The sequence below is a fragment of the Puma concolor genome, chromosome E1, assembly GCF_028749965.1.
Source record: "Puma concolor isolate L17-30 chromosome E1, mPumCon1.1.hap2, whole genome shotgun sequence".
Taxonomy (NCBI): Eukaryota; Metazoa; Chordata; class Mammalia; order Carnivora; family Felidae; genus Puma; species Puma concolor.
Genome location: NC_141680.1, coordinates 62,448,289 through 62,461,489, shown reverse-complemented (window position 1 = coordinate 62,461,489; position 13,201 = coordinate 62,448,289). Strand labels below are relative to the sequence as shown.

At 68.0% G+C, this 13,201-nt stretch overlaps 1 protein-coding gene across 2 annotated transcripts in view; it reads right to left on the bottom strand.

Annotated features, from left to right (window-relative positions):
* Positions 1 to 13,201, bottom strand: part of BAHCC1 (BAH domain and coiled-coil containing 1) — a 63,050-nt gene that overhangs the window by 28,552 nt on the left and 21,297 nt on the right. The window contains exons 1-2 of one of the 2 annotated variants that reach the window (XM_086685553.1): positions 11,456 to 11,723; positions 6,828 to 7,007 (exon numbers count right to left, since the gene is read on the bottom strand). In XM_086685553.1, coding sequence (XP_086541679.1) covers positions 6,828 to 7,007; positions 11,456 to 11,582 — 307 coding nt within the window. In that variant the 5' untranslated portion in view covers positions 11,583 to 11,723. Of the gene's footprint in view, positions 1 to 6,827; positions 7,008 to 11,455; positions 11,724 to 13,201 lie in introns of those variants that run through there. The other variant, XM_086685552.1, reaches the window with a different exon arrangement.

Genomic DNA, 13,201 nt, shown 5'->3' with positions numbered 1-13,201 from the left:
CAAGGCCATCACCCGATGCCGATGGGTGTGATGAAATGGGCATCCTGCCCGCTGGGGACTGCTCTTGGGTCTCTCGGGAGGCTGGAGGGCAGGCATGCTCCTGGCCAGGTCTGGGGCGGGGGGGCTGCGGTGTGCGGCCAGCCAACCAGAGGACCAGGGCTCTCTGGCGGGGAGGCCAGGGAGCCCCAGCCCAGGCCCACAGAGCTCCACACAGAGGCAGCACGCTCAGCAGACTCTGGGAGGCTCCAACCACCTTCACCCCGCCAACGTCCTGCCCGGCTCTCAGGACAAGATCCTTCGACAACAGACGCCCCTGTGCCCCGGGCCACTGTTGTCTCCCTGGAGGGTGACTCCCTCCCCTATCCTGAGGCTCCAATTGCTGGAAAGTTCTCACCGGCCATCGAGCCTCAGGTTGTAGCTGCCAGCTGATCCCAGCATCAGCTCCCAAGGGCAGCTCCCCACAACACGACCACTAGGCCCAACTGGCCACCCAGGGCGGGCTCCCAGCAGCTCAACTGCCCATCTGACCAATCAGAGCCCATCTCCTCTGGGTCAGGCCCTCTCTGGGGATCAGCAGGGGTAAGTTCCCCCAGATGGAGCCCAGCAGCACCCCCCCCCCCCCGCCACCTCCTGCCAGCCCTGAAGGATCCCACACTTGCTTCACCCACGACGACCTCCACAGAGACACCCAGGGACACAGCTGGGCAAATGGCCCCTGCTCCTCGGGCCCTGACGCACTGCTATCATTTAGGATTCTGCCACAGGTACCAGGCTAGGGGTCATGGCCCAATGCCCGACACTGACTGGACGCCAGCTCCCTCCCACGAGACGCCCCTTTCACTCAGGACGTCAGCGGGTTTCCATTGTGGCGTCAAGTCTACCAGATGATCGGGACAGGCCAGAACTGGGTTAAGAAGGATTCTGAGGCTGCACCTACAGGCGGCTCGAGTGCGGCGATCGGCTAATCACGTCTGCCCGGGCTAACCTTGCCACAGCCCCTCCCCTGGTCCTCCCTGCTTCTGTCCACAGGCCCCCTCACGCCTGGTGGCCAGACCCCTGGGTGTCCCCCTGGACTTTGGGACGACCTGCCCTGCGTGAGACCCCTTCTCTGGGAGGGGGCGGGCTTTGGAAGCTCGGCCCTCGGGGAGTGCCCCGGCCTCAGCCTTCCGCAGCTGGGCGGCCAAGCGCAGGCTCGTGTGGATTCCTCTTCCATCCCACCTGTCGAGTTTCCAGTTCAGGCGCTCCCTGCATACTCACTGCCCCCCGAGGCCCAAGGCGCAGGGCCTGGCAGCCTCGGTCTCTTCCCAGGCTCGGAGGAGCACTAGGTGTTGGGGGAAGGGGCCAGGCTCCTGCAGGCGTCTCTGGAGCACAGGCAGCGGGCAGCTTGCCCAGGATCCGGGCGGCCTGTGGACAGTCCCGGGCTCCTGACACGTGCTCCCAGGGAGGAGGGAGGCTCAGGCAGCACAGCTTAGGGGAGAGCCCTCGGAAGGAGGGGAGGCCTGGGAGGGCTGGGGCCCCAGATCGCTGCAGGCCTCCAGCCGGGAAAGACAACAGCCCCTCACAGCTAGGAGCTGGGGGCGGACCGGCGTCACCCCCAAAACCTTCGCTGACATCCCACCATGCAACTGGCTGCCCGGGAAATGCAGGGGGGCTGCCGCCTGCCCTGCCCAGACCTCTTGGCCCAGGCTCTGCACCCTGCCCTCCGGAGGGCTCCAAGCCCCCTGGGTGGGGCGTCCTGGCCACACTCAGGTCATTGCACCTGGGGGATCCTGGCTGCTCAGACCTGTACAGTCATGCTGCAGACAGTCCATGTGCCCAGGCAGCGACAAGGGGCCTCCCCCTCGCCCAGCCAGTGCTGCCCCCACACACGCTCCCACTGCAAACGGCGGCCCCCGGCCCAGCAGCGGACGGCTGCCGCGGGGAACAGGCCAGACAGAGCGGTCGGTGGCAAATGCTTCGTACTTGCTGGCTTTGACTGTGTCACGCTGGGTCTGAAGGGTGAGGGTGGTTTGCAGATGGGGAAACTGAGGCTCAGAGGTGCGCTGGCTGTCCCAGCCTCTCAGGCGCTATGGACCTAAGGCTGACACAGCTCTTGAGCAGTGACGATGACCCTTACGAGGGGCAGGGGCCTTGGGCTTGGTCCAGCGCGGTGCTGCCCCGCCCACGGCTGCCTGGGCAGGGGCCCACGAGGCAGGCACCCCCGGCCAGGGTCCCAGAGCAGCCTCTACGCCAAGAGCCTGGCTGACCAGCAGGAGCTGGAAACGGGGAACATCTACTCCCAACACAAGGAAGGCAGAGGGAGACAGGCCTCAGAGGGCAGCCAAGAGAAAGAGAGGACCAGACGGCCCCCGGTCAGACTCTTTGGACTCAAAACCCACCACACAGCTTCCCGAACCTGTTTCCTCCCCTATAAAATGGGTGAACAACCGCCCCCCCATATCTCGGGATTGCTCGTTGAAGTTAACGAGGCAGGTACCATCCCTGGGCCAGCAGCAGGACAAAGCATCATTTTCCTGAGCACCACAGGCGTGCTACCTGGCCTGACCTAGAGCTAGGGATTGGCCCTGGCATCCCTACCTCAGGGCCACCTGTGGCTGCAAGAACCAAGCCAGGGCTAGGCAGGCTGGCCCAGTACAGTGAGCCCGCCGGGGACTAGCCTCACAGGGATTAGGTGGGACCCGTGCCCTCAGCAACCAGTTGCTATGTAAAGAGCCACATGAAGGAAACGGTGGTGAGCTGGGGCCACGGAGGAGACCTGCCAGGGCATGAGGGCATGGGGAGGGGTGAGAGAAGGCCGGCCACAAAAGCCCCATGAAGGCTCTGGAGGGGTCAGAGGTCCACAAGAGACGGACCTCCCTCTGGCCGGATATGGCCTATCCAGCGGGGCAGCCCCGATTTCTGTGTTGGGATCTGGGGAGTTCGGGCCCCTCCCCACACTCTGTCCTCAGATCTCAGAGCAGCCGGCCGCCCCCACTTGCCTCCTCCTTCCGTCCAGCATGTGCAGGACTCAGGGAGGCAGCCTCGGGGCCACCGTACCCAGCCCAGGACGGGGTGCGCTAGGAGGGCGACCATCGGTGGTTCTGTGGGGGCAGAATCAGAGGCAATTTTAGCCATCGAGGAAACTGAGGCCAGGAGAGGAAGAAGGAGCCGACGGGGCCTGGGGGAAGGGGCTGGGGTCCAGGGCAGAGACCTACATCAGAGAGCCCCTCTAGACGGCTCTGGGAAATGAAGCTTCCGCAGCCAGGACGGCCTCTGAGGTCACACGGAGGTGGTGGATGCCAGGTGACACCTGTGTCCCTCACACAGACATGACCCCAGGCTCCTGCTCCCTCCCAGAAGTCCCCATGAGGTCTCAGAGGGGACAGAGGGGGCAGAGGGGAGGCCGGGGGCCAGGAGCAGTGGGGAACATCCAACCACATTTTGGTGTGGTCCCCAGCGCTCCTGGAGGCCGGCCCAGCCCTGGATGGAGAAGTAGGGCCTCGGATAAAGAGGCCAGTGGGGCCCACAGCCGGCGATGGCACGCGTCCCGCTGCCACCCAAGGCTCCCCTCCAGGTGGCACAAGAGACCACAAGTAGCGGGGCTGTGGTGCACAGCAGCCAGGGGGCCCCACCCCTCCCCAGCGGAGCCCCCAGGAACAGAATCTCCTTTCACCGGCCCTGTGGGTGGTCCCAGCCAGGCAGCTGGGGGCGGGGTGGGGACAGGGGGGCCGGACTCCATGACAATGGGACCAGCTGTGCTGTGCCCCCGCCCCTGCCCCAACCCCCCCAGGGCAGGCGGGCTGGACACTAGCTCACCCCTGCCCCAGGGCCAGCTCCGACGCCCACTCCCACCCTAAGCCTCGGTGGGGAATGTCCAGTCTCTGGCAGGACCCCTCACTTGGGCGAGCCTGGAGCGGGGAGCAGGAGGCCTGGGGGCTGGGCAGACAGGCTCTGCCTCCGGCCAGATGTTCCGGGGCGGCTCCTCCAGCTCCAGGGTGCCTCCCCTGCACCCCAGCTGCTCAGCCAGGGAAGCAGAAGCCTGGGCCCCTGTCCTGGCGGCTGCCACCCCCCCCCCAGATGGCAAGCTAGGTCCACCGGTGGGAGGGTGGGGAGTCCTGCCTGGAGTTGGGGGGGGCACCTGGGCCCATCTCCCCTGACCCGGCCCCCACTTACTGCCGGGGCCTGGCCTGGCTGCCCTCCTTAAGATAGAGCCATTTCAGAGGCCCTGCCCCGGCCACCCCAGGTAAGGGAGGGGGTGGGGAGCAGGTTCTGCTGGGCACCTGCCGCCCTGTGGTGGGAGGAAGCAGGACTCGGGGGAGACCAGACCTCTGAGCGGCCCGCCCAGGCAGCCCACCATGCCTGCCGGCCCCCACGCTCCGGCCGTGTCGCGTGCCCCCCGCCCGCCTCACCCCCCTTCTCTCCGAACACACACGGCAGAGAAACAGGCCCCTGCACGCGGGGAGCCAGCTGGCACCCAGTCAAACTAGCAGCCAGGCATGCTGCCAGGGCAGGCAGCCAGCAAACGCTGCCACTCGCTCCGGCCCCGCCCGCCCGCCCGCCTGCCGGCCTTTACGCTCCAAGCTCACAGCGAGGCAGCCGGCACCACGTGGCCTGTCGGGGAGCGAGGCTACAGCAGGCAGACAGGCGGAGGGCGGAGGGCAGGGAACCCCCGCAGGAAGGAGATCCCGAGGCGGGGCGGCTTCACGGAGGGCAGAGAGAAGGAGGTGGCGAGGGGGTAAACTGAGGCACGGGCCTGGAAGGTGTATGTGGTTGCACGGTCGCCAGGACATATAGATCCCGGCTACCGCCAGGTGGGACCTGGCAGGTCGGGGGTGCCCTCCCCCTCAGGGCTCCTGCCTCTCCCGAGGCTCCTCTTCGGCCTCGGGTGGGCCCTGCTCCCTGCAAGCCCTGTGCTCAGGGGGCTGGGCGGGGGGGGGGGGGGGGGGGGGGCTAAGAGCCACACCCTGTCTCCCTTGGTCTTTGGCCACCTGCGCTTGTCCACTAAGCCCATTGGCCCGGCAGGCACGCCCTCCCCCACTAGGCTGTGGGCATGTCCAGCCTGAGGAGGTCCAGGTGGATGGACACACGACTTGGAATCCTGGGGCAATCCAGGGCTGGTCTGAGCGGGAGCAACGGACCCTCTTCTTGCTCAGGCTGCCCCTGCCTCAAAGAAGGTTCTACGGGATGCAGGACAGGGTGGAGGCAGGCAAGAGGCCCGCACGGGCCCCCCGACCCGGCCAGCGGACTCCCCTGGGGCTGCAGCTAAGGGCGGTGGGGAGCCCTGAAGGCCAAAAGCCACGCCACCAATGTAGCCGTTGGCTCAGGGGAAGCGAGTGGCGGGAGGCCGTTGAGGACGCCGTCTGCAGGGTGCCTCCCACCCCGCCCTCCCCGCAGCCCCCAGAGGCAGGACAGGGACACCTTCTCCCTGGGCCCCAGGGCAGGTGGCACTGCCCACAAACCGCCCTCCGCGCTGCTGAGGTCCCCAAGGGCAGGCCGGAGGGGAAACTAAGTCAGCCAGCCCGGGTGTGCCCATGCACCTGTGGCGGGGCCAGGGTGGGGCCGTGGCCGTTCCTCCGTTACTTCGTTATTTTGAGGTGGTCCCACGTGGCTGCTGCAGCCCCCCACCCCTCCCTCCTACAGACATCCTTCCCAGATGCTCCCGCCAGGGCTGGGAGTTTGCCTGGCGGACAGAGAGGCGGAAGAGCTGCAGGGGCGGGGAGGGGGAGAGGCACTGAGCGCTCGGGGCCACCCACCGCTGCCAGGGAAGCCTCGCCCCAGCGCCCAGCCCCGCCCGCACCAGCGGGTCCCCCCTGGGGAGGCTACTAAGAGTGCGGGGGTGGGAAGCGGGCAGCAGGGGGGTGAGTCTGGGCCGGGGACCCTGCCCCGTCCACCCGGCCTCCCTCCAGCGGGAAGGAGACCTCTTGCTGCTTATCGCCTGCCCAACATGTGCACCCTGCGCAGCGCTTAAAGCCTAGATTATTTTAACAACTGTCCCTCACTTGTCACCTGTCCTGTTTGGAAAACAGCCCCTTTCTTGTTGCACAAAGAGGTTTCTCTGGCTCTCCAGCAGCGCCGGGCGCTAATCTCCCTGCCTGGAACACGGACGGCGGGCGCGGCGTGTGGGTCCGCGCTCTGCAAACGCAACGCTTGCCGCTCAGCAGTCACTGAGTTACGGCGGCGCCGGTGCCAGGAGCGGAGAGCCCTCTGTGCCCGCTGCCAACTGCAATTACCTCTCCGCGTGCCAGCCACCGCCGCCGGGCTTAACCCTTCCCGGGCCGCACGGATACCAGCAGCCACGGGCCCGGGCTGCCACACACGTCCCAGCGCGAGGGGCTGAACAGACAGCAGGCGGTTGGGAAACCAGAGGGGAGCCCCAGAGTCCCCGAGGGGCCCCCGGGGCTGTCCTGCCGGGCGGCCGCAAGGCCTGCGTGCACAGGGCCGCATTCCGAGGGGAGGCCAGGGGCCCGGGAGGGGCTCTGCTCCGGGCGAGGCCCCCGAGGTGGCTGCAGGAGCATGTTGACAGCTCTCTCCCCCCCCCCCACCTCCCTCCCAGCTGGCACATCTGGAGCCCATACCGCTCTGAGTCTGGGGAGGTGGGCGCAGCCCCAGGCAGAGGGTGCAGCCCGGCCCCGGCCTGCCCAGCTGTGTTCCACATTTCCTTGGCTCCTCCAGAGCCCTCTCGGCCCCACCTCCTTCTCCACCACCCCCCCCCCCCCCGCCCATCTGCGGTGCACATCTGGCCAGGACCACTGCCTGGTGGGGCCCGCCCCCCGTTTCCAACCAATTACCACCTCCCCTGTGCGTGGGGGCTTCCTCTCCTGGCCCCTGGCCCCTGGCCCCGGACTCACCTTCATGGGAGTGAGAGAACCAGATCTGGGAGGTGGCGGGGTGGGGGCCGCGGTAGGCCTGCTCCGAGGGGGCGGGGGTAGGGCCGCTGGGGTGCGCGGGGGCCGCCGAGCCCAGGCTGCTGGTGAGGAAGCTGCCCATGAACGAGGGCGCCGGAGAATTCCCCATCAGGCGGCTGCTGGCTGTGGACACAGGGGGCAAGGGTGAGTCTGGACCGGGTCAGCCCGCCAAGGTGCCCGTCTCCAGGGGTGACTCTCGAGCCCCAAACCCCCGGGGCTTCTGTCTTCAGAAGCAGGAGAAACGGCCCACTCGGGCTCCCGACAGACACGCTCGGGGTCCCGTGCCCTCCTGCCACTGTTGGCACTTTTGCGACCAGCACCGCCCCCCGCCCCCACCCTGATCAATGGGATGCCGAGTGCCGTGACCGCGGGCAGCAGGCGGCTGGCTCTGCGGTGGGCCTTCTCCTCAGAGGCCGAGCCCCTGACTCTCCCAGGCCACGGTGGCGGGCAGCTCCGGGGCCCCGCAGCCACCGGCGCACCTGCCAGAGCGCTCTACCCACACCTCCCAGAAAGGCCCAGCATCAGCAGGGGCCCTGCTCCAGCCTTGTGGGCCCCGCGGCCTCTGCTCGCCTTCTGGGCAGCACTGGGGGGACCGGCCCCTCCCCACAGTGGGGTCCTCAACCTTCTCCCCAGGTCCAACCAACGGACTCATCAGCCCCACCCAGGTGAGAGGGACAGAAACGGAGGCAGAGGCAGAGACAAAGGATGAAGCCAGACCTGCCTTTTGTCAGCCCCCCGGGGCTCTCAGGGTCACACCCCGGCCAGCCTGGCAGGCGGACACACATAGTCATCTGTTCCCCAGGACACCCCGCGCTGGCGCTGACAGCCGGCTCTCCGTGCCCACCTGCACCCCCGCCACCGTGTCCCCTCTCCCTGCCCAAATCCAGTGGCCAAGGCCAGGCTGAGCGCGCCTCCCTGGATTTCCATGGCGACGGCAGCTTGCGCAGGAAGGACGCAGGCGGACACAGACCGCTCTCTGAGGAGCAGCCCCTGGGGGTGGTGGGGGGTTAGGACAGCCGTGCTCAGCCCCCGCCCCGCCATCTCGTCACCCCTGTTCACAGGCAGTGAGCCTGGCTTGGGACCAGCCCAGGGATGGGGAGCAGCGGCCTGGGCGCTCAGCACCCCATCAGGCTGGGTGTAGGGAGGGGCCTGGTGGGGTTCGCGGGAGTTCTCAGGGGGTCCCCGGAGGCTGCAGGCCCTGCCCTAGGTGAGTCAGGGCAGCTGTTTCCCTGCCCGGGAGGCAGGGGGATTTTGTGAATTTGTGATTCCTCATCCAGCCCGGTTTCGGCTCTGGGAGCTTCCCAGACACCGGGTGACTCAGCAGAGAGGAGGCAAGGCCCAGAGCAGGGGAGAGGGAGGGGCTGCCCTGGTGGGGACCCTGGCAGCTTCCCTCCCCTCCAGCGTGTGAACGGGACAGACGGAGGAGTGGGGCCTCTCCTGGGCGCCGGCCACAGAGGCAGGTGTGTGAGTGCGGCCAGGGGCTGGAGCACACGCCGACCTCTGTGGTGGGTGTCAGGATGCAGGGAGACCCTGGGAAGACTCAGGGGCAGGGGACGAAGGTGCCCCGGGGGCCAGGGACTTCCCGGACCGCAGGGTTGGGACTGCCATGGGCCTCGGCCAGACCACAGGCGTCCAGCCAGGGGAGGGGACTCTGGGCTGGGAAGGGAAGTGTTGGCCTCCGGGGGCCGCGGGTGGAGGGGCAGGAGTGGGAGGGCGGCCCCTGCTGGGCCCCAGGGACCTGGGGGGGGGGGGCCATGCCTGGAGGATGAGCAGGCCTTTTCCTGCCTCGCCCAGGCCAGCCCCGAGTCTCCCAGGCCTCCCCACCCCCGCACCCTCCCAGGAAGGTCCCTCCCACCCTGCTCCTCCCGGGACACTGGGAAGCAGCCCAGTCCAAAAGCCGGGTCTGGATAATGAATTTCTCCAGGAGCTCAGCCTGAGAAGCCCACACCTTGAGCTCTCCCACACCGCGGGGGCGAAGCGGTGGGCCAGGCTCCAGACTGGGCAGGAAATGCAGCTCAGGGTCCCACGGGGCCCCCTGGCCCTGGGGTCCAGGGAAGCCGAAGCTTCCAGGTGGGTCCCGTGCAGGGTCTCCCGGGCCTGAGGCTCTGGCCTCAGAGGTCTGGCCTCTGCAGACCTCCCCACCCCCCCCACCCCCCCCCCCCCCCCGCCGCCACATCCCCAAGGGTCAGCCACCTGGGGCCACAGCGGGTGGGGAGCAGGGCCTGAGGCCCAATACTGGACCTCTAGGCTAAAATCTGGGTTGGGGGTCCCAGGACCTCATGCCCTCCTCCGGACACTGATCCTGGCCTTGGGTGGGGACACTCACGGGTGCTCTGTTCTGGCCCTATCCCAGAAGGGGGTCCCACCGCACGGGGGCCTAGGAGGGTGGCACCTCAGCTCGGCCGGCCCCTGGTCTTAGCTCTGCAGAGCAGGGGACATACCGGAGACAGGCTACACTTCCCGCCTCGGCCAGAGACCCCAAGCCTGGGGCCCACCTCGCCCCACACCGCCCGTCTCCTGACGCAGGGGACCTTCTTGGGGGCCCTCAGAGAGCTGGCTTCTCTGTGTCTAGGGAGGGGACCCCTGCCCCACAGTGTGGGGAACGTAGTGGAAATGCTGAAACACTGTTCCAGCCCAGCCCCCCTCCCCGGCCCGTGGCGGGGCTGCCCCTGCCCACCCTGCTAACTGAGGGGCTGCCCCGCTGGCCTGGTGGCTGACTCAGACATCCACCTGGGGAACCTTCTCCACTCTTTTCCTTTCAGCTGGAAGACAGAAGGGGCTTGTCATGCGAACAGGATGACACAGGGAAGGAAGCAGAGGGCGCTGGAGACCCCATCGCCCCCACACCACAAGTGCTCTTGGGCCCAACAGCGTCACAGAGGCATTGGCCGGCCCCGGCTGCACACACAGACACCCCGTGCCCTGAGCCGCTGTGGGAGACTCCCGCGGGGACCCAGGTGGCCTCTCCCTCCTACAACCCCCGTCTGCAGCGCCGGGTCCCGCCAGGGGCTCCCATTCCCGCCCCCCGCTTCCTGCAGGCCAGTCCCCCCTGCCTGGGCCCTGTGCGGCGGGCTCCACGGTCCTTGCTCTGAACGGCTCGGTCTCTTCCCCACCGTCCTGGCCTAGAGGCGTGGACGCAGCCGAAGGTGCCGCAGGCCTTGCCAGGTGGGCTGTGGGGCCGGGTGGCGGGGAGAGGGCTGATGGCCCCTGGAACCTCCCCCCACCCCCAGCCGGCTCGCATCTTCACCTCCACCTCCAAGGAGTCTGCAGCTGGCAGCGTGCCTGGCCAGCAGGGGCCTGGGGCAGACCTGGCTACCAGCTCCCTAGCCCCTCCCGCCCACCAGTAGCCAGCCCCAGACAGAGCGTGAGCAGAGGCGGCCTGGGCCAGGGCCAGGGCCGGAGCCTCGAGGCCAAGTCTGGCCGGGAACTGGGCTGAAGGCTTCTTTCCTCTTGGCAAGGTCCTTGCCCACGGAGCGCTGTGGTCACCAGCCTGGGAAGGGACGGTGGGAGCCTGAGCAGTAGGGAAGGCCAGAGGGGTTCCTGGTTTGGACGCCCCCGCCCCGGCTGGGAGCTCCAGTCCTCCAGTCCTGGAGCCACTGACACTACCCCTCTCAGACCAGGGGCTCTACAAACCTCACACTAATTGCTTTCATGCAGTCCCAGACAACGGGCCACCACGGGGCTGACCAAGGAACGGGGCATCGTTAGTCTGGACCCCGGGGTCCCCAGTGCCTCAGCTGAGGTCTGAATGAGGCCTCTCCATCCTGAGGCTGCCCCGTCCAGTAGGAGCGGTCATGGTGGCCACTGCCCTGAGATTCTGTCAGCTCCCGTCACAGATACGTCCCACGTTCACGATAGCCTCGGGGAAGGGGCCCGAAGCTGTGTGACGTTTCAGCAGGGCCAGAGGCGAGCCGCCGCGTACTGAGCGTCATGCATGGCCCGCCGTGCCGCCAGCCCAGGCCAGACACGGGGCTCTAGTCCCGGCCGTAGCACCGCCTTCGCTCTGCCTAGTGTCCCACGGAGGCCTGGCCTGGGCGCCCGGCTGGCTGAGAAAACCGCTCCGGAAGCCAGCACGCCCGGGAGGCCTGGTTGACACCCTCTGGCGGCCTAGGTCCTCGGGCACGGCCCCGACCCCGGAGCCCCATCTGACCGTACACCCCGAGGCCCAGACGACCCGGCCCCTCGCCGCTGTCCCAGCTGGAATGCCCCGGACACCCCAGGAACCTCCAGCGACCACTGAGTCTGGCCTTGGCCTGCTGGAGAGGGGGCACCACGTGGCCGGGCAACACTGGAGAACGGGGTCTTCCTCCATCAATCTGTTTGCCAGGCCCACCTGCCACGGCCAAGGTGCTGAGGACGCCCCTGCCCCAGAGCACAGGTGTTGCCCGGGGGAGAGCCTACGGTCTAGGGGCCACCGAGACCCCCGCGGGCCTGACTGGCAGCAACACGGGTGGCCCTGTGCCGTGCACCCCAAGTCTGAGGTGCCAGGCGCCCACCGTGCCCTCCCCTCCGCCCGCATCTCCCCACCAGGCTGTCCTGTGGTGGGGGTGCTGAGAAGCCTGTCTCCTCACCGTGACCCCAGGCTGAGGGCAGAGGGCAGAGGGAGTGGGCGTCGGGGAAAGACAGGCGGACAGAAGGGCCTCCGAGAGCTGGGCAGAACGGGCACTTATTGTCTGACGTGAGCCACGGGGACGGCATCCTCCCTCTCTGGAAACCGTGACACGGGCTGTGAAGGAAAGGCCTCACCGAGATGGCTGCCGGCCGCCTCCGAGAAGCAAGCCCTTCCCGGGCTCTCAGGGCTCCTGAGGCTCCTGAAGCCCAGCTGACTGGCTACTGGCGGGGCTTCCCCAGCTCCCACCCTCCCGCTCATACCTGCTCAGGCTCCCCACTTCCCTCAGGCCTTGCAGGGCCCACCTGGGCGCGCGGGGGGCACCCGGGGTCTCCCCCAGGACACCAGAGGCTGCTGAGACACTGGAGGGACAGGCAGTCTGCCTGGGGGGCCAGAGTGCCCCTCCTGTGCTGAGCCAGGCCTAGAGGGAGCTGTCAGAGAAGAGGAGGCAGGAGGTCTGCCCCAGGGACCTGGCCACACCCCTCCTGTTCCAGGACAGGGGACAAGGAAGGAGAGTGTCCATCGGCGTTCAGCCCTGGTCCTGCATGGACTAAGATGGAAAGGCTGGGAAGCAAGCGGGGGGGAGATCCACCCAAGAACGGTCCCGGCCGGCTGGAACCCACCGCTGTCCCGGGCACACGCGTGCGCGTGCACGGAGGCAGCACAGTGACCGTGTGTGGGGGCTCATGGGGCGTGTCCGGGCACACACTCGTGGCCACGGCTGTACACGCTGGCCACGGGCGTGCACACAGGACACAGATGTGCACGCGTGTCTGAGGTACGGCCCCGAACACGCACGAGGTGGCTGACCCGACTCTTGCGAGAGGGGGGCCTCAAAGACCCGCTTCCCAGGGTCAGACCCCCACCAGACTGGTCCCCTTACTGGCCCCGGAAAAGGCCCCCCGACCTTTGATTCCGTGTGCCCCCGGGGTGACGTGGGAGGGGCCGCCGGACCCTGCCCACCTCCACCCCCGCCCTGGGCAGTGGGAGCACATTCCGGCTCACCTGTGCTGGAAGGGGACCCTCGCCTGTCGTCTGCACCAAACTAGAGACCCCCGAGCCTGAGCCCCTGCTGCATGGGAGCAGGCCCCTCCCCAGGCCGGCTGCTCAGCCCCCAGCCACCCGGAGCTGACAGTGGCTCCAGGAGTCGTGTGGATTCTGGGGGACAGCTGGCAGGCCACGTGGCCAAGTTCGCCTCCCCACAGGCAGCCCACCCCCCTCTGCGGTGGAGAAGCAGCTTAGACTGGCACGAAGTCCCCTCTGATCTGTGACACCCCCCCCCCCCCCCCCCGCAGGGCAGGCTGTCCAGGACCCACGCATCGTCCAGATCTGGGGCGGTCCCCTCCGGCCACAAGCTGGCCGCCCCCAGATGTTGGCCTGTCTGGCCCATTCCCTCACTCCGTCCCACCAGACACCGGGTCTGCCCTGCTGCTACCACGGCCCCTAGGAGTCCCTGAGGGCTCCTCCCAAGGATCCCGGCTGCCATCCATGACTCCGAGACGCTGGCCGGACGAGAGGAACCTGAGACGGGCACAGGGAGGGAGGAGGGACGGGCGGAGGAGGCAGGACTGTGAAGCCGTGGGTGAACCTCCTGGCCGGCCCAGCCCTAGGATGTGGAGGCAGCCCAGAAACATGCGTGTGTCACATGGGAAGCCCCTCTCCGCTGGCCCAGGAGAACCTTCCAGAAGCCCCGGTTGGCCCAAAAGCA